At 46.8% G+C, this 20,327-nt stretch overlaps 1 protein-coding gene across 1 annotated transcript in view; it reads right to left on the bottom strand.

Moving 5' to 3' along the window:
• NSMCE2 (NSE2 (MMS21) homolog, SMC5-SMC6 complex SUMO ligase) overlaps positions 1 to 20,327 on the bottom strand; it is a 185,496-nt gene that overhangs the window by 121,250 nt on the left and 43,919 nt on the right. The window contains exon 4 of the mRNA XM_038760457.1: positions 107 to 260. Coding sequence (XP_038616385.1) covers positions 107 to 260 — 154 coding nt within the window. The remainder of the gene's footprint in view (positions 1 to 106; positions 261 to 20,327) is intronic.

Here is a 20,327-nt window from a genome sequence, read left to right as displayed (position 1 = left end):
AGAGTTACTAAAAAAGGAGAAAAAGAAGCATGGCATCAACTGGCCAGGTTAGATGGACTCATGGTACGGTTTACAATAAGGTCATTTCTAAAAACCGCCAACTTACACTGTTGTTTCAGGCTTCTCAATTGTTCTTTGAACTGCATGAACTTATCATTCTTTTTCAGGTCTGCATCACAGTTGTTGCTTTGCACAGTTGACAGCTTCTCTTGAACCATGGATTGTAAATCTGGTATTGTTTCTGGGCAGTCACGCTTCAGCTGGGAAAGAAAAAAAAAAGATGACGTGACTAAAAAGCAAGACATATACCTTCCCCACGGCACAGGCGCTCAGAAAATCTTGGGGTTAAACCACAGGTTTTTCCGAGTTTCTCCTAGGGCCAGCTGTGAACGGACCAAGCTACTTTTAGCCCAAGACACACTCAGCAGAATTAATTCACGGCTTTACCTAAAGAATGAGGTTACCTACTTTTACTAGTTGAGTGGTGCTTTTTGTCAGGGGCCGAGTTCCATTATCACAACGGTGTTGGCAGGAAAAATTGCTTCCTAAAACAATATCATGCAAGCCAAAGCTCCTAGGCTTGCTTTGAACGACGTCTACTCTTGCCCTTGAGGGAGAAGGTTTGTTCTAAGAAAGCAGCCTAAGTGCAACACATTATAAAGTTAATTGGACGGAAAAAGTAGGTCCCCCCGCTAATAGGAAAATGTGCAATAAGATGACGTATGGGATGAATTTTGGATGGAATTGACGTTATTTTGACCTCCCGATAGGGGTGAGACAGGTCTATGTGCGGGAAAATGGATACTTTGCTAATGTAACGTCTTGAATAATATCACGAGGGAATGAGCTCTATAAGGAGCTGAAGCCGTGATGGAAAGTTGCTTCTAGGGGGGGAAAAAAACTACTAATGGTTAGTCTTTTTGATACAAAAAACATGACAGAAAGGCAAAGGAAAATGTCGCAAACCATTAATTGGTTTCCACGTGGGTCAGGCAAGGAAGAGCAAAACTGCAAAAGAAAAAAAAGTCACAAACGTAAGCAGTCCTTCGGCCGTTTTCGTTGGTGACCTTGAGCTATTTACTTGGGCTCTTCAATTCTGGGTTCCTAAATAAATGAAAAAAGATTATCTGCCCAATTGATGTGATTGTTCCTTTGCTCAATTAACTTAAATAAATGCCCCAGTGGAAAGCGGGTACACTGATATGAAATATGAACATAAAAATATGAAATATCGCTATTTTACCAACCAGGCTTTTAAATCGCAGATTATCTGAAGAGAAAATCATCTCAGTGAGCGTATGTACGTAAGGGTGTTTGGGGAGGGCAGTCCTTTGAACTGGGTCCAAACCAAAGTTTTGGCTCCGTGCCAGGCTAACGTGTCCCTCTCGGAGATGCGGAATTTGTGGGGTGGATGGGTCCACACAATGCACAAGCTATTGATAGGTTGGACAGAAAATACACAAAAGATTTTATCCTAAGAGGTGATGGGGAGATACAAAACCAACTTAAGTTTCAATCTTTTGATTCATATCCTTAGTTTGTGAGCGCCCAGATGTACAAGGACCCAGGTCTAATTCCCAACCGTGTATTCTCCCCTAGTGCTTTGCACGCAGTAAACCCTTAATAAATACTATTACTACTATTAGGCCCCTTGATCATTTTGATGATAAAAACAAGTCTACACTACCGAAATCTCTTCAGGATTTCGCGCCTAGGCTCTTCTATTATGGTGGGGAACCTGTGATGAATTTAACAAGTTATTCGGAGTTTACTTGGCCACCACCTTGAAGGGAACACACTTACTCATTCAATTCATTTAATTGCATTTACTGAGCACTTACTGTGTGCAGAGCAATGTACTAAACGCTTGGGAGAGTACACTACAACAATAAACAGACACATACCCTGGCCACAGAGAGCTCAGTAAAAGTAAACTCGGAAAATCTGATGCTAAAAAAAAACCTGGCATGCATTGTGACGAGAATTTATTATTACTAGAGTTAATCAGTATGATTATAGGGAAAGTATGTAACTAAACATCTGCTCCTCTCTGGATTAGTACAGGCATCTCTCTCAGTATAACTGGGCTATGTTTTTTGAAAACGTGCTTGTAACAGGAGATCAGTTTTTCTAGAGATTTACGAATTTATAAATTAGGATCTATTCTAGAACCTCGGAAAAAGTGGGAAATCCTTTTTCATACTTCAGTTGGAAATATTAAATATCGCTCAGCTATTCTTTAGTTTTTGGTTAAATTGAAAGCATTACATCACAACATTAAATGAGGAGTTAAATGATTCTGAGGCTGTGCAGCAGGTTGCTGAAGAAGTTTTATCTGCTACAGGCCCTGTTGGGGGGGGGTTAATTTTAGCTAAGAATTTGTCCCATTTAAACAAACAGCCTTCTTTTCTTCATAAAACACTCTGTAGTAGCCCAGCTCCTCCTGAACAACTCTGCACTTCTTCCAACTTCATCGGGGTTTACAGTCATTTTTGTAATTTTTTTTTTAAATGGTATTTGTTAAACACTTACTATGTGGCAGGCACCGGACTAAGCGCTGGAGCAGATGCAAACCAGTCAGGTTGGACGCAATCCATGGGGCTCACAGCCTTAATCTCCATTTTACAGATGAAGGAACTGAGGCCCAGAAAAGTTAAATGACTTGCCCAAGGTCACACAGCAAACAAGAGGCAGATCCGGGACTAGAACCCAGATCCTCTGGTTTCCAGGCCCGTGCTCTTTCCACTTTCCATGCCGCTTCTCCAATTCCCAGGCCCGTGCTTTTTTCCACAAGGCCAGACTGCTGCTCCTCTCTTGAAGTTTTCTGCAGGGATGTGGGAATACCATCACATCCGGGTGCCTTCCCATCTTTCATGGTTTGGACTGCACGAGCTGCTTCCTCAAAAGACGGGGCGATAAGGTCACGCCTTCACACTGAGATGGCTGACTGGCTTCGGATAATCGGCCTTTCACTGCTCCAAAAATCAGACCGTGTCTGGCCGTAATGGGAACAGACACCGCGTAGACCAGAGGTTCAGCTACGCGAGTGTTCTGCCTTTCGGAGAGATGAGGAGATAAGGATGCCTTTTCTCTCTAATAATCTATTATGGACCTCTCAGCCATGAACGTCACCAGACATTTCTTCAGCCTATTGATAGGTTGTGCTTGACCACTTTCTATGGGAATACAATCCTCATGCTCACCACCCACGGGGTGATGAATGAAAGAGTGTTCGTCTCTCAAACGGAGCTGCGGGCAACCACGCCCATAAAATGGGACTCCGTCTGTTGCCTGATAAATAACCTCTGGGGGAAAGGGGGCTTGTTTGGGGGCTCTTCCAGCTGTCACTAGCATTCCGAGTTGGAAACCCAACCCACGCTGGTAATGTATGGTAATGTTGAGATGCTTCCATCCCGCCTGCCCACGCTGCTCTCTAAGAAAAGGAAGAAGGGAGACTTTAGCGAATACCCAAGAGGGCCGGTGGTATTTGTCCTTCTATTCCGTTTTCCCATCCCCTCCCCAAAATGATAAGATGGGCTCTAGGAGGACGGTGGCACTACCGAAAAGGATAGAGAACTGGGGAAGACGAAAAAGGGAAAAGAAAGATAAAGAGCTTCATTTATAATCACTTTTCATTTTACGTGGCAGGGAATGCACAAGGAGCTGTTCTATAGCTGGCAAAAGAAAAAAAGACTGGATTTGGAGAAAGGAGGATGAGTAAAGGTTCTGGCAAGTGATGGACTTGCTACTCGAAGTAGTTTATGTTCTTCGGAGAATGGTGTCCAGCTGCTCTCCGTTTCTACCAAGGGCAGAAGGAGGGAGAAGAGACAAACCGAAGCCTGACGTATTTACATTAGAGGTAAGGAAGAACTGCCAAACTTGAATGTTGATAAACGTTAAAGTGGAATGCCCACAGTGTTCTGGAAATGTTTAAAGAAACATGATAGAGACTCATCTGTTTGAGACTGTGTTTAGGTTGAGATAATGAACCAAAATATCATTATTAATTACATGTGTTAAGGGCTTCCTTTGTGCAGAGCACAACACGAAGCGCTGATTAAAAGGGACAAGATCATTAACTGAAAAGGGCTCTAACCAGAGGGAAAATGGGATGAACAGAATAAACAATTCAACAACAACAGAAGTACGGATTCCTATTACTCAGAGAAATATCCAGTTTTCCACTGGATTACATAGCTGCTGATGCTCTTTTCCCCAGGTCTGCCAGGTTCCTTTTCCTTTCTTTCCTGCTGCTATCTCTTCACCTTTGACCCCCACGTTTCATCTGTCATGTTACCTGTTTCTCTACTTTGTTCCTTCCAGGCGCCTCTCCTCACTTTCCTCCCCTCATTTTTTGTTCCTTTTCTTCTCAGTACATATTTTTGCCTTTTCCTGAAATCTTTTGTCCTTTTTGCGTCCCCCTCCCCACCACGACATCCCTCCAAACCCCTTCCATTCCTTTTACTGCCTTGCAGCCTCCTCCCCTTTCTTGTTCCTGCTCCTTCAACCCATCGCTCGCCTCTTCTCCCCATGTCCCATCTGCTTCTTTTCCCCTAATTCTGTCTTTTCCTAGCTTCCTTTCAGGCTCTTCTCCTCCCACCCCCTCACCCCCACCATGTCTATTCATTCTCCATTCCTCTAACCAACTCCCCCTTGGTCATTCTCTTCACCCTGCCTCCTCTCATGCCTGATCTATTGCTCTCTCCCTCTCCTCCCCCGCCCCGCCTCCTGAGATTCCCAAGCAACTTTTCTCTTCCCCGATCCCATTCCTGCCTACTTCCAAGCCTACCCCTGAACCAAACAGCTGCAGCTCCACAGAGGCAGAAATGCACCGCACAAAGCTACCTTCACCCTGAGTAGACAGGATCATTCAGATTTGAAGGCAAGCCCGGTGGATTCGGTTTGGAACGGGTCCGCCCTCTGAAATGCCCAGATTTAGAATGAAATCAAGGAATTGGCTGCATTTCTATTGATCGTAATTAGCATATTCAATCGTATTCATTCATTCAATCCTATTTATTGAGCGCTTACTGTGTGCAAAGCTTGCACTAAGCACTTGGGAAGTAAAAGTTGGCAACATATAGAGACGGTCCCTACCCAACAACGAGCAAATGGAACTGGAGGGAATTGCTGAGAGGCAAGAAAGATGATAGGAGTGGTGAAATCATTTTTAAAAACAAAGACAATACCCTAGCGACGGCAGACGATGAGAACAAGGAGCAAAATGTGTGCCTGGATGACAGCTCTGAAGCGGAGGGTCACAGATTCCTACTTACGTCTACTCGATGAGAACACATTCCTGGACTCTTCGAGTTACACAGTCCTGGAGTTCAAGTCCTCCTTACTAGCTCTTTAAAAACAAATCACACCCAAACTATTCTTACATGGAACTGCATGTCTTAATCGGTCTTTTGTGATGAACCCTTCCCAGACAAGGAATCTGGAGATAAATGGTACAGTGGATTCGCTTGGTTCCGATCTGCTTATTCAATAGAAAAATCAAATGAGCACATTTTAGTTCGGGTCTCGGTTTCTTATGCGCATCTGGGAAAGGATCATTTAAAGCAGTGTTATTTGGTGAGAGCAATACATGATTAGATAAGCTCAAACCCTCTGAATAGTATTCCCACATCAGCCCCTGCTTTAGCTAACCTTCAGTAAGCCACTTTGACTTTCAGATTTAGCCATATGAAAGGAACACTGTAGGGTGGGGAATAAAAGGTTACTCACATATGGGAGTCTATGAACACTATTAATCTGAGGTTGAATCAGTTTTCCCAAACCAAAGGAAATAATAATGGATGAACCATGAAATTTGAGTCCTCCCCCAGCAATTTTAAAAGAACGTTTTCTAAGCCAAATATTTTACTGAGTTTTTCCCTACTCGTTCACCTACAAAGGAGGTAGCAGTGCTTTCTTCCAAACCAGCATTTTAAACGTATGCGGCAACTCAAAGAGTGGCATTTTACTCCACGGGGTAAAATCAGTGTCTCCTCCTTCCATTACCATTGCTTGATCACTATTATTTCACAGAGAGGAGCTCATGGGAGCTAAGAACATTAGTGGGTTGAGTCATTCACACTTTTGAATCATGTGAAAAATCCAGAATAAATGAGTCATCCACGTAACTGAATCGGGCTCTCAGTCTTCCACACTTTCCAAAACAGTAATTTCTAATTGTTCAATGGTTGGCTTTCAGTTGTGAATAAGAAGCAAACATTTGGTACGTTTAACAGAAGGAAAATGGCCTTAGAAGTCAACCTGCATGCTTACCGTGTGCAGAGCACTCTATAACAGAGTAGGGGGACACGATCCTTGCCCTTAGGGAGTTTAGTCGCTTCAGTCTATACTTCACTCTGCTGCCCGGATTATCTTTCTACAGAAATGCTGAGGGCATGCCACCTTGCTCCTCAAAAATCTCCAGGGGTTGCCTATCCATCATCATCATCAATCGTATTTATTGAGCGCTTACTATGTGCAGAGCACTGTACTAAGCGCTTGGGAAGTACAAATTGGCAACATATAGAGACAGTCCCTACCCAACAGTGGGCTCACAGTCTAAAAGGGGGAGACAGAGAACAAAACAAGACATATTAACAAAATAAAATAAATAGAATAGCTATGTACAAATAAAATAGAGTAAAAAATATGTACAAACATATATACATATATACAGGTGCTGTGGGGAAGGGAAGGAGGTAAGATGGGGGGATGGAGAGGGGGGCGAGGGGGAGAGGAAGGAAGGGGCTCAGTCTGGGAAGGCCTTCTGGAGGAGGTGAGCTCTCAGCAGGGCCTTGAAGGGAGGAAGAGAGCTAGCTTGGCGGATGGGCAGAGGGAGGGCATTCCAGGCCCGGGGGCTGACGTGGGCCGGGGGTCGATGGCGGGACAGGCGAGAGCGAGGTACGGTGAGGAGATCAGCGGCGGAGGAGCGGAGGATGCGGACTGGGCTGTAGAAGGAGAGAAGGGAGGGGAGGTAGGAGGGGGCGAGGTGATGGATGGACAGCCTTGAAGCCCAGGGTGAGGAGTTTCTGCCTGATGCGCAGATTGATTGGTAGCCACTGGAGATTTTTGAGGAGGGGAGTGATATGCCCAGAGCGTTTCTGGACAAAGATAATCCGGGCAGCAGCATGAAGTATGGATTGAAGTGGAGAGAGACATGAGGATGGGAGATCAGAGAGAAGGCTGGTGCAGTAGTCCACATGGGATAGGATGAGAGCTCCACCTCCGTATCAAGCAAGAACTCCTCACTATTGGCTCCAAAGCTCGCCATCACTTTGCCCCCTCCTATCTCACCTCCCTTCTCTCCTTCTGCAGCCCAGCCCGCACCCTCCGCTCCTCTGGTGCTGCTAACCTCCTCCCCGGGCCTCGTTCTCGCCCGTCCCGCCGTCGACCCCCGGCTCACGTCCTACCTCTGGCCTGGAATGCCCTCCCTCCTCAAATCTGCCAAGCTAGCACACTTCCCCCCTTCAAGGCTCTACTGAAGGCTCACCTCCTCCAGGAAACCTTCCCAGACTAAGCCCCCCTTCTCCTCTGCTCCCCCTCCCCATCACCCCGACTCCCTCCCTTTGCTCTACCCCCTCCCTGCCCCACAGCACTTGTGTCTATGTATACATCTTTATAATTATAATTCTATTTATTTTATTAATGATATGCACATACCTGTAATTCTATTTATTTACAATGATGCTACTGATGCCCGTTTTCTTGTTGTGACGTCTGCCTCCCCCCTTCTAGGCTGTGAGCCCGCCGTGGGCAGGGAATGATGATGATGCTGATGGCATCTGTTAAGCGCTTACTATGTGCAAAGCACCGTTCTAAGCGCTGGTGAGGTTACGAGGTGATCAGGTTGTCTCACGGGGGGCTCACAGTCTTAATCCCCATTTTACAGATGAGGTAACTGAGGCCCAGAGAAGTGAAGTGACTTGCCCAAAGTCACACAGCTGACAATTGGCGGAGCCGGAATTTGAACCCACGACCTCTGACTCCAAAGCCCGGGCTCTTTCCACTGAGCCACGCTGCTTCTCTGGAATGTCCCTATTTGTTGCTGAACTGTACTTCCCAAGCACTTAGTACAGCGCTCTGCACACAGTAAGCGCTCAATAAATACAACCGAATGAATGACTTGACAATCTAGTGGGGGTTAATGGCGCGCGCGCGCACCCAGACACATAGCTGGGTACTGTGTAGACACTGCTTTCCAGTCTATAATCCTCCAAATTTCAATTCGCATCCACAACCTGACTGCACCGGAAGCAGCGTGGCTCAGTGAGAAGCAGCGTGGCTCAGTGGAAAGAGCCCGGGCTTTGCAGTCAGAGGTCATGGGTTCGAATCCCGGCTCCGCCACACGTCTGCTGTGTGACCTTGGGCAAGTCACTTCACTTCTCTGAGCCTCAGTTCCCTCATCTGTAAAACGGGGATTAAGACTGTGAGCCCCACGTGGGATGACCTGATCACCTTGTACCCTCCCCAGTGCTTAGAACAGGGCTTTGCACATAGTAAGCGCTGAACAAATGCTATTATTATTATTGTTATTGTTATTATTATTATTATTATTATTATTATTATTATTATTACCGGAGCTGCCCCACGCTGGACACCATCGCCTGATCCGGACGGAACCGCCAAAGCCGCTCTTACACCGGCCCGATTCCGGAAGCGGGCCCACACTTATGACACACACCCTGCACTTACGACACAACAGAACTGGTCATGCCCGCTCATAAATGTACAACGGGTAATGTCCCCACAGCAGATTACATTTAAAAGGCAAGAGCCTGGGAAAGTTTTATTAACAGGCGTGTCCAGGCTGAGACTCACCTGGGTTTCATCAATCATCAATCGTATTTATTGAGCGCTTACTATGTGCAGAGCACTGGACTAAGCGCTTGGGAAGTACAAACTGGCAACATATAGAGACAGTCCCTACCCAACAGTGGGCTCACAGTCTAAAAGGAGGAGACAGAGAACAAAACCAAACATACTAACAAAATAAAATAAATAGAATAGATATGTACAAGTAAAATCGAGTAATAAATATGTACAAACATATATACATATATACAGGTGCTGTGGGGAAGGGACGGAGGTAAGATGGGGGGATGGAGAGGGGGACGAGGGGGAGAGGAAGGAAGGGGCTCAGTCTGGGAAGGCCTCCTGGAGGACGTGAGCTCTTAATAGGGCCTTGAAGGGAGGAAGAGAGCGAGCTTGGCGGGTGGGCAGAGGGATTGGGGGCATTCCAGGCCCGGGGGATGACGTGGGCTGGGGGTCGATGGCGGGACAGGTGAGAACGAGGTACGGTGAGGAGATTAGCGGCGGAGGAGCGGAGGGTGCGGACTGGGCAGTAGAAGGAGAGAAGGGAGGTGAGGTAGGAGGGGGCGAGGGGATGGACAGCCTGGAAGCCCAGGGTGAGGAGTTTCTGCCTGATGCGCAGATTGATTGGTAGCCACTGGAGATTTTTGAGGAGATTTTTTCACCCTGGGTAACCTGCCGGTCAACTCCTGGGCACACGGTGACATACTCTTTTACACAGCTTACGGTCGCACGAGCGGATGATGACCAGTGGCGATTATGCCCCTTCATCTGACTCCAGTTTCTGCTGCCCACTGCACACCTTGTGCTGAACTTTGCTGGATCCAGTTCTTTGAGCTGCGCCTATTTCCTGGTGCTATGATCTGGCATGGGCTTGACTTCTCACAGAACACTTAAGAGCTAATACTTCCTTGCTGTGCATTATGACACATCCAGTGGACCTCGAGCGTAGCCAGCGTGGCCCGGTGGAAAGAGGGCGGGCTTGGGAGCCGGAGGTCAGGGGTTCGAATCCCGGCTCCACCACTTGGGCAAGTCACTTAATCAATCAATCAATCAATCGTATTTATTGAGAGCTTACTGTGTGCAGAGCACTGTACTGAGCGCTTGGGAAGTACAAGTTGGCAACATATATTCAAGGCCCTACTGAGAGCTCACCTCCTCCAGGAGGCCTTCCCAGACTGAGCCCCTTCCTTCCTCTCCCCCTCGTCCCGCTCTCCATCCCCCCATCTTACCTCCTTCCCTTCCCCACAGCACCTGTATATATGTATACGTTTGTACATATTTATTACTCCATTTTTTATTTATTTTACTTGTACATATCTATTCTATTTATTTTATTTTGTTAGTATGTTTGGTTTCGTTCTCTGTCTCCCCCTTTTAGACTGTGAGCCCACTGGTGGGTAGGGACCGTCTCTAGATGTTGCCAACTTGGACTTCCCAAGCGCTTAGTACAGTGCTCTGCACACAGTAAGCGCTCAATAAGTACGATTGATTGATTGATTGATATAGAGACAGTCCCTACCCAACAGTGGGCTCACAGTCTAGAAGAACTTCTATGGGCCTCAGTTACCTCATCTGTAAAATTGGGGATGAAGACTGTGAGCCCCCGGTGGGACAACCTGATCACCTTGTATCCCCCCCAGCGCTTAGAACAGTGCTTTGCACATAGTAAGTGCTTAACAAATGCCATTATTATTATTATTATTATTATCATTATTATTATTATTATTATTATTATAACACGCCTTGTTAGCATGGCAGCCAACCCACCTGCAAACGACTTTTCTCCTTCCGGCCTGCTGAAGGCTGTTACAGGAGTGTTCAAGTTCAGATGTGGGGCAGGCGCCCTGGCCGCTAAGGGACCTATATTCTTAAAAACAGGGGCACGTCATGCGGCCTATCTTGTAGCGAGGGGATGAGGCAACCTGCCATCTCCAAAATCTTGTTGCTAACAGCCTAAGCTGCCGAAAATTGCTCCAACAAATTCAGGATGGCGTTAGACCCACTGCGGGAGATGATAATCAATCGGAACCGCTCGTTTACCCAGAAAGCAGCAAGACGGTTTCCATGAGGAGGGCCAAACTAATGATCTTTTCTCTCCCGTGTCTGGATGTACAAAAACATGCCTAAATAGCACGGACCCCCTTCTGTGGGGAAGCGTTTTGCTCTTTTGTTTCTTAAGTGCTCTTGAATTTCAACACGTGTCGTGTTGGGGGGAGAGAGATTATAATTGTTGTTATTAAGAATACTTTGCACGTACATAGCTCCTTTTATCTGACTAGCTCAAAGCACTTCACAAGTATCATTATCCCCATTTTACAGATGCGAGGGAACCGTAGCACAGAGTAGTTGAGTGCCTTGCCCAAGGTCACAGTGAGTCAGTGGCAGGCCTTGAATGCAAGCTAAGATTTCTGCTCCCCGGCCCCCGGCCACAATCTCACTACGAGATTCTCCTCCTATTTCAGTTGACAGAATTCTCCAGGAAACGGTTCAAAATAAGCTTTGGCATTTGGTCCCAGAGTTAATAAAACCCTCCTACTTACACCAAACCTTTGTTATTCTCTAAGACTCTGAGCTGCTCCGCTCTTTGTAAGAGGAGGAAGAATATACCTGTGCAGGTGGAGCGGTAAAGCAACCAGGTACGTGGAACAGCACAGTTCCGATCAGGCAATGCAAGAAAGTAGAGCTGCGCGTACTCTTCTTTTCCCTTCCTTCACAACCCCAAGCATCCTTAGCATCCTTATCGAAATACCTCCATGTGAATTCAATCCGCTATGCGCATTATCTGTCGGCTGCATTTATCATTTACTTAGCATCTTTCACTGTGATGGTTCAGTAGCAGAATTGGTGTCTCGCGATTTTGGTGCTCAAATTGTGTTTTTAAGCCGAGACTGCTCAAAGCCAAATCTACCATATTTATAATTTGAAAACCTTTCCCATCACAGTTTTGGGGTAGCGCTTGGATTTCAGGCAAGTTGAGACCTTTGGGCGATCGTGGCCAGTTTCCAATTAATTCCAGCGGTGGCCCGAAGTCTAACATTCACAGACCGGCACTCCCACCCACCTCTCTGCCCAGCTGTGAGGCACTCCGGGACGCATCAGGTGAAATCCAAGTTGCAGTCTCCCTCATTTCCACCTCTACAGGCAGTAGGAGCAAAAATGTGGCTGGAGAGATGGAAGAAAATGGAAAAGAGGGGAAAGAAAGGCGGGAGAAGGATTCTCCCTCCACGTTCTCTTGATTTCCCCACACCACAACATTATCCTTCAGCTCAAAGAAATACGCTTCATGGGTGTTTATACTTTCCCCTCAGTTACAAACCTCTTTATGTGCCTCTCACGACTCAGTTATTTTATTCTACGTTTGACTTTGCCCCTCTTTAAACGCGACCCTCCTTCACTGAACCATCAGTCCTTATTTCATCCTGCTTCTGATCTTTCGGCGCAAAGTCCCAAAAGAACGAGGACTCGGCTAACTTAGAAACCATTTGGAGTTACCCTTTTTCTCTCCCAAGCAATCTTCATTTAGCTGTAATCTTGAGGGAGTGTACCTTCAGGTTTAAACTGGGTTAAGAAGGGAACAAAAATAACCTGAAAGTCCAACACCAAATTATCCGGGGAAAAAAATCCATTTCAAAATCCATTTCTTCCTCGAGGTCTTATACGCACCATGGATTACTGTCTCCTAATACACTGTCACTGCTTGCGCCCAGACACACACCTGAACCCTCCTTGGGGAGGGATTTTTCTTCACTGCTTTAGCCCCTTCCGAGGCCAATATAATGATAAATGTGTACATTTTTTCCTTTGTTTTTTTACTACCCTCAGTCAGAACTGGCTGCTCTAATCAAACAAAGCCTAATATTTTCCAGAGGGAAGGGACAGTGTGTTTCAAAAACATAAACACAACCGGCCTCCTGGTAACTTTCAAAACCGTTCTTGTATTTCAGTATGTTTCTATTTAAGTCTCTAAGAGTCCCCGCCTTTGCCAGTTTCACATACACAGCATCTCAGTAAAAAGTCAGCAAAACCGGAGGTGCTCTATTTTCCTTTCCATTTTTTCTTCCGTTTGTCATTTCGACTGATGTTAGTATCCCTGTTCAAGCGATTCTTTCACAATGATCGTATTCCTTCTTTGCACTTTGCTAAACCTGCACTATGAATCATGTTGCTATCTTTTCTTAAGCCTGTATCTAACCTTTAACTCCGAGGGGGATACTGCATGCTCTGCACAAAACACATATTTAATTAACATTATTGAAAAACGAGTTACCTGTCACAAGCCAGCCGGAGCCCCGGGTAAATTATGCAAAAGCTTTACTTCTCTAAGCTTGTTTCGTTAACTGAGCTTTGTTCTCTTTCAATCGCCTTAATTTGATCAGATTTCAAAATTATTCCAAAGGAGTTAGTGGCTTCCAGGGTTGACTTCCAGGGCAGCCACGGTGGGAAGGGAAACTGCCAACGCAGACCCCAGCTGCCCCCCAGGAAAATGTCCCTCAGAGGACACTGAGCACCCAACCTTTCAACCACCCCACGCAAAATCATCTGTTCTGCTGCTAATATTTCCAATTCATGCATCCTAAAACTTTGTACCACTCCTCTCTTGCAATTTAGTAATAATGGTATTTGTAAATTGCTTACTACGTGCCAGGCACTGGGGACGATTCACGATTCTAGACTGTGAGCCCACTGTTGGGTAGGGACCGTCTCTCTATGTCACCAACTTGTACTTCCCAAGCGCTTAGTACAGTGCTCTGCACACAGTAAGTGCTCAATAAATACGACGGAATTGAAATTGATTCAGCAATCAGTGACTTTCACTGAGTGCTTACTATGTGCAGAGCACTGAACTAAGCAATTTGGGAGAGTACAATAGATTTGGGAGACGCATTCCCTTCCCACAATGAGTTTACAGTCTAGAGTTTAAGTGGATTGGATATAATCCCACAGGGTATCCAATTCCTGCCTTACATGGGACTCACAGTTTAACTAGAGGGAGAACAGATATGAAAGCAGGGTGGCCTAGAGGATAAAGCAAGATCCTGAAAGTCAGAAGGGCCTGGATTCTAATCCTGGCTCTGCCGCTTGTCTGCTGGCATTGTGGGCAAATCACTTAATTGTCTGTGCCTCAGTTACCTCATCTGTAAAATGGGAGTTAAGACTGTGAGCCCAATGCGGGACACGGACTGTATCCAACCAGATTAACTTGTATCTCCCCCAGTGCTTAGTACAGTGCCCGGCACAGAGTAAGTGCTTAACAAATACCATTCGAAATGTCATCAGAAACAGATGTATAATCTCCCCCTTTAAGAGAGAAGCAGTGTGGGTTAGTGGCTGGAGCCCGGGCTTGGGAGTCGGAGGTGGTGGGTTCTAATCCCGGCTCCGCCACTTGGCAGCTGTGTGACTTCGGGCAAGCCACTTCACTTCTCTGTGCCTCAGTTATCTCATCTGTAAAACGGGGATTAAGACTGAGAGCCCCATCTGGGACAACCTCATTACCTAGTATCTCCCCCAGCACTTAGAACAGGGCTTGACGCGTAGTAAGCGCTTAACAAATACCATTATTATTATTACGATAGGCGCTTAACAAATACCACTAGAAACAGATAATCTCCCCCTTTCAGATGAGGAAATGGAGGAATAGAGAAGTTAAGTGACATAGAGCTGATAATTGAGGGCGTGGAAGCTAATGAGCTCTCCAAGGGAGGGGGTGCATAAGGGGAATAGAAACAGAACCAGAACTGAGCCTTAGGTTACCCTCATAGTGCTCAAGAGATGACAAAAGGCTAATGTCCATCTGGTCAAAAATATTCTTTCACCCTTTTCCACAGTTGCGGGTGGTCTGCTAACTGGAAATTCAGCACATCGGCGGGTCAAGAGATTCTAGGCCTTCACCAACCTGAACCTAAAGAAGCCGCCTATTTGTAACAGCAATGATAGTAATAATAATTATAATAGTAGTATTTGTTAGGTGCTTACTTCGGGCCAGGCGTGGGGGTAGATACAAGATAATCAGGTCCCTGTCCCACACTGGACTCACAGTCTTAATCCCCATTTTACAGATGAGATAACTGAGGCCCGGAGAAGTGAAGTGACTTCCCGAAGGTCACACGGTAGACAAGTGGCAGAGTCAGCACCGACTCCCAAGCCCATGCTCCATCCATTAGGCCACACTGCTTCCTTCTGTTTTGACTTTAGGTTTCGGCCAACCAAGAAGACATGCAAACTACTATTGATGGGGAAACATCAATACAAAGCCACTAGGTGTTGGTAGGATTAAGGAGATTAAATAAATAAACAAACAACCAGGCATCTATAAATACAGATCTGGTGAAGTCTGGCAATTTACTCATTTGGCAGCCAAGCTAGACCAACAGGGTGGCTTCAACTGGAGAGGAACGCTGAGTTAACATGGCTTCTTGCATCTATTGTACATTGTACAACTGTTTTGACAACTTCATTAGTCAATAAGTGAAACAGGAGAGGAACTCTGAGTTAACATGGCTTCTTGCATCGATCGTACATTGTACAACTGTTTTGACAACTTCATTAGTCAATAAGTGAAACAGTGGACTTCTTTTCTGGCTGAACGGAACATGGAGGACAGGCGTGGCCAATCTCTATTATAAGGCACCCAAGAATGCAGAAGGACCCTATAAAGAATTGGATGATTTCTTTCTCAAGGAAGTCATGGGTCGTTTGGGTGATTAACGAGAATGCACTGCCCTGGTAAGTGACAGATCAGCGCACTTCAGACAGAAACAATGACAAGTGGAGAGGCTGGAAACTCAGAATCCCCACCACGCGCTCTGGTGTCCAGATTCTCTAAAGAAGAGCAAAAATATCAGCATTATTTCCTAAGTGGCTTTAAGCGTGAAATCATCACGGAGATAGCTGTCACCTATAGACAGGCTCTCGGACATGTAGAGTAGAAGCTCCTCGAGGACAGGGACCATGTCTACCAACTCTACCGTCTTGTGCTCTCCCAAGCGCTTGGTAGCTCTGCGCACAGTAAGCGTTTAATAAACACCACCGTTTGCCAGGTTGGACCGCAAAGTCGAGGCCCACCTAGAAGGTAGAGTTAGAAAACGGCTCTGCTTCAATGTCCCATTTGTTCAGTCATTTCCTACAGCCGGTGAGGGTAGAACGACAGAGCTGAGGAAGGCGGACGAAAGCAAATCGGGAGGGCGGTTGGCTAAGGCCTCTTCACCGGCTGCGGCATCTCGCCGACGTCGGGACCGCTCTGTCATCGCCAGGCCCGACGCGGGCCGCCCCTTGCCCGGATCCGGGAGGCTCCGGGGCTGATTCGGGTCAGACTCGAAGGAAGTCCTTTCTGTGGCTCTGTCCTGGCCGACGACGAGACCCTCGGTGTGGAAAACAGCCCGAGGCGGCCAAATCAGAGGTGACTCCCAGTCTGCCATCCCCCGATCTGGCTTTAACCTCCGGCGAATTTCAACCGCTGCTCGGCTGCTCCTGGCTCCAGGCCTGGCACGTTCCGAGGGCCTGCACGGCTCTTTCAGTCCAGAAACCTAAGCCTCTTAGTCCGCCCACTGAAATTTAATGTACGAGCCAAACGAAGGAACCCTCACAGACGGTGGTTGTCCGATTTGCCGGGCCCCTGAAGAAAGTTCTAGACGTCCCTCCTTCCTGGGGGGGCCAGGTCAAACCCAAAGAGTGTTCGGGTTGGCAACCGGACTGAGTGAACAATCTGCCAAGGAGGAAAAATTTGCCAGGGAAGCAAGTCACCTGGATTTCGCCAGCTCCACACCTCCGCTAGATACACCGGCCTGAAACCGATAGGAATCTGGCTGAGGCTCAGGCCATCTCTGAGTGAGGATTCATTCATTTATTCGATCGTATTTATTGAGCACTTACTGTGTGCAAAGCACTGTACTAAGCAATTAGAGGATCCCTGGGAGGTGGACTTGAGAAGCAGTGTGGCCCTGTGGAAAGAGCCCGGGCCTGGGATTCCAAAGCACCTGAGTTCTAATCCCGACTCCGCCATTTGTCTGCTGTGTGACCCTGGGCAAGTCAGTTAACTTCTCTTTGCTTCAGTTACCTCATCTGTACAATGGGGATTATGATTGTGAGCCCCACAGGGGACAAGGACTGTGTCCAACTTGAACAGCTTGTCTCTACCCCCAGCGCTTAGTACAGTGCCTGGCACATAGTAAGTGCTGAACGGATACCACAATACAGAAAGAAAGAAAGAAAAAAGAAGCCGATTGAAACCAGGGTTTCCTCAACTCCTGACCTGGATTCATCCACAACCTACCTGCCCTTCCTAGAATCTTCCGGGCTCGGCCAGATTTTTTCCGAGGGCATTGGACAACAGAGCAAACCCGCTCTGAACCACCCTTCGTTCATTTTAAAAGTTAATCATGTAGGTGAGTGTGTGGTCTCTCTGGTATATCCTGAGCTCTATCTGATACGGGCGGGCATATAGAAAGGGAAAATCAACGGTACACTTTAGGAGGAAATGGCTACAAATTAAATCTCACTAAAGCACCTACACTGTTCATCCTTTCCCCAGATCCTCTGGTTTGTCCGACCTCCTGATGTTGGGGCTGACTGTCCCTTTCCTCAAGCAAGAAACACTGAAGTCAGACTCTTGGGAGTCAGCATCTTTGATCCGCATCTCAAATCCATCATCAAACGGTGCCTCTTCCTACCCTCCTGCTGTATATCTTCCCCTCCTTCTCCACCCGTCAGAGCCTGGGTCATCGTGTAATGAGTGATATCGTGCACGGTGCTGTACTAATTGAGAGAAAGCAATACAACAGAGTTGGAAGATACGTTCCTTGCCCTCAGGAGCTTCCAACTGAAGCCCGGCCTTTCCACTCTGCGATCCACCCTTTCTCCCCTCCACCAGGGCACACCTCCACCAACCCACGTTTCTCTCTCCTGACCCTTTCCTCATTCCCCCTTTCTCTCCTTTTCCACCACTTACTGTCGTTCTCCAGCAGCGGCCCTGAAACTTCTTAGACTGAATGTCACTACAATGGGAGGGGAAATCCCCCTCTATGCCCTGGAAGGGGTGTTCTCCACTGCCCACTTCCCCAAGCACTTTCACTCTAAAAATATTCCTTGCAGGGCATACCCAACGGCTCCAACAGTCCACAGTATCACGATAAGAGACCCCAGCCAAGGAGCAGCCTACCTCTCTCCGGTTCAATCAGTGCTACTTATTGAGTGCTTCCTGTGTGCTAAACAGTTGGGAATGTACAATCCGATAGAGTAGGTAGACACGATCCCCGTCCACAGAGAGTTTACAGTCTACACGGGGAGGCAGGCATTAAAATAAATTACAGATAGGGGAAGTAGAAGAATATAAGGATATTCACCTAAGTTTTGCAGGGCTAGGATGAGTAACAAAGTGCTTATTGGATGCTTTAATGGAATAGCCAAGAGCTTAGCTGAGGCAGAGGGGGTTCCCACAAGCCAACTGCCACCCCCGTCCTTCTATCCCATCTATTGGCAGGGCAGGTCTTGATGGGTCAGAAACTCCCGGTACAGATTTTGATAAGGAACCGATATTCTTGGAACGCTAGTTGAATACATTTGATGACTTTTCATCGATCGTGTTCTTTTTTCACTGCGATACGATGAGTCTGCTGAAACAAGCGAAAAGATCAGAAGGTTTAAATCCTTTCAAAGGATTTCCTCATTGCTATATATAGGGACTTAAAGTTTAAACATTTCATAATAAAAAGTGACTCAAAGCATACACAGTTCAAATCAACGAGAACATATTAGTCACTTGTCAAAACGATACAAGAAACTTAGGTAAATGACTTTGAAGACAGAGCACAGCAGTGGGCACACAGAAACATTTACCAAAAAGAAAGATGACTAAATTAACCAACATGGTTTGTATTTCAAGTTCTCGCATTTCATTTCCATTTTTTTCTAATTCGGGGTGAGGAAACATCACCTTGAAGAAATAGGCTGCAAACGCTAGAATCAGTACCCATCCCACCTCTGCTCCGCAAAGACCACTCACCAACAAAGACACGCCTCGGACCTCAAAATCACCACACGCTACTCCACTCTCAGACTCAGCAAATGACTGACAGTAACAGGAGCCAGTTAAAAAAGGTACACTGGTCTAACTGATCATCTCTCTATGTTGCCAACTTGTATTTCCCAAGCACTTAGTACAGCTCTCTGCACACAGTAAGCACTCAATAAATACGACTGAATGAATGACTGAATGAATAAATGACGAACAATAAAATCAGCAGCTAGAAAATTACCGTATCTGTAACGTATTTCAATGTCTGTCTCCCCCTCTAGACCGTAAGCTCCTTGTGGGCAGGGAATGGATCTGTCAACTCTGTTGTACTTTCCCAAGCACTTAGTATAGTGTTCTGCACACAGTAAGAGCTCAATAAATACCACTGATTGAATGACTGGGAGCATTCCTCATCGCTCTAAGCAAACTGTCCATGGTTTCACATGGCAACCGCGGTCCCAAAGTTCTAACAGTGAGATGGGAGGCTTCGCTCCCAGGGGTCAGGAAGAAGGACGCTGCCCCAGTAACTCAAAGGCCTGTTGGGAATCCTAGAGCTTATGGATTCACGGGGACTTTGGGGAATCAATCAACCAGTCAATTATTGGGATCTATTGAGCAGTGACTGGACAGTATGCTTGGGAGAGAACAATCTGACAGAGTTGGTAGACATGAAAAAATCCTCAAAAATCTCCAGCCCCAATCAACCTACGCATCAGGAAAAGACTCCTCATTCTTGGCTTCGAGGCTGTCCATCCCCTGGCCCCCTCCTACCTCACCTCCCTTCTTTCCCTCTCCAGCCCAGCCCGCACCCTCCGCTCCTCTGCCGCTAATCCCCTCACCGTTAGGCCTCGTTCTTGCCTGTCCCACCGTCGACCCCCGGCCCACGTCCTCCCCCTGGCCCGGAATGCCCTCCCTCCACACATCCGCCAAGCTCGCTCTCTTCCTCCCTTCAAAGCCCTACTGAGAGCTCACCTCCTCCAGGAGGCCTTCCCAGACTGAGCCCCCTCCTCCCCCTCCCCATCCCCCAAGCCCTACCTCCTTCCCCTCCTCACAGCACCTGTATATGTTTGTACAGACTGATTACTCTATTTTACTTGTACATACTTACTATTCTATTTATTTTGTTGATATGTTTTGTTTTGTTGTCTGTCTCCCCCTTCTAGACTATGAGCCCGCTGTTGGGTAGGAACCGTCTCTATATGTTGCCGACTTGCACTTCCCAAGCACTTAGTATACTGCTCTGCACACAGTAAGCGCTCAATAAATACAAATGAATGAATGATCCCTGCTCACGAGGACCTTACGGTCAAGATGGGAGAAGCAGGCATTAATATGTTAGACAGCAGAAATGGCTGAGAATAAGGATATGTGCAAAAGTGCCGGAGCTGGTGTATATCAAAGATTTAACCTATTCTCCACACCTTCGGGCTGGGGCCATACACCAGGGGTTCAAGAAGGGAGGAAGGTGAACTTCCTGGCAAAAAACTCATCTCTTGACCCCAGTGAC

Source organism: Tachyglossus aculeatus, chromosome 18 (assembly GCF_015852505.1).
Source record: "Tachyglossus aculeatus isolate mTacAcu1 chromosome 18, mTacAcu1.pri, whole genome shotgun sequence".
In the NCBI taxonomy this organism is placed as follows: domain Eukaryota; kingdom Metazoa; phylum Chordata; class Mammalia; order Monotremata; family Tachyglossidae; genus Tachyglossus; species Tachyglossus aculeatus.
Note: the sequence above shows the minus strand (reverse complement) of the source record. Positions and strands in the feature narration are given on the sequence as shown.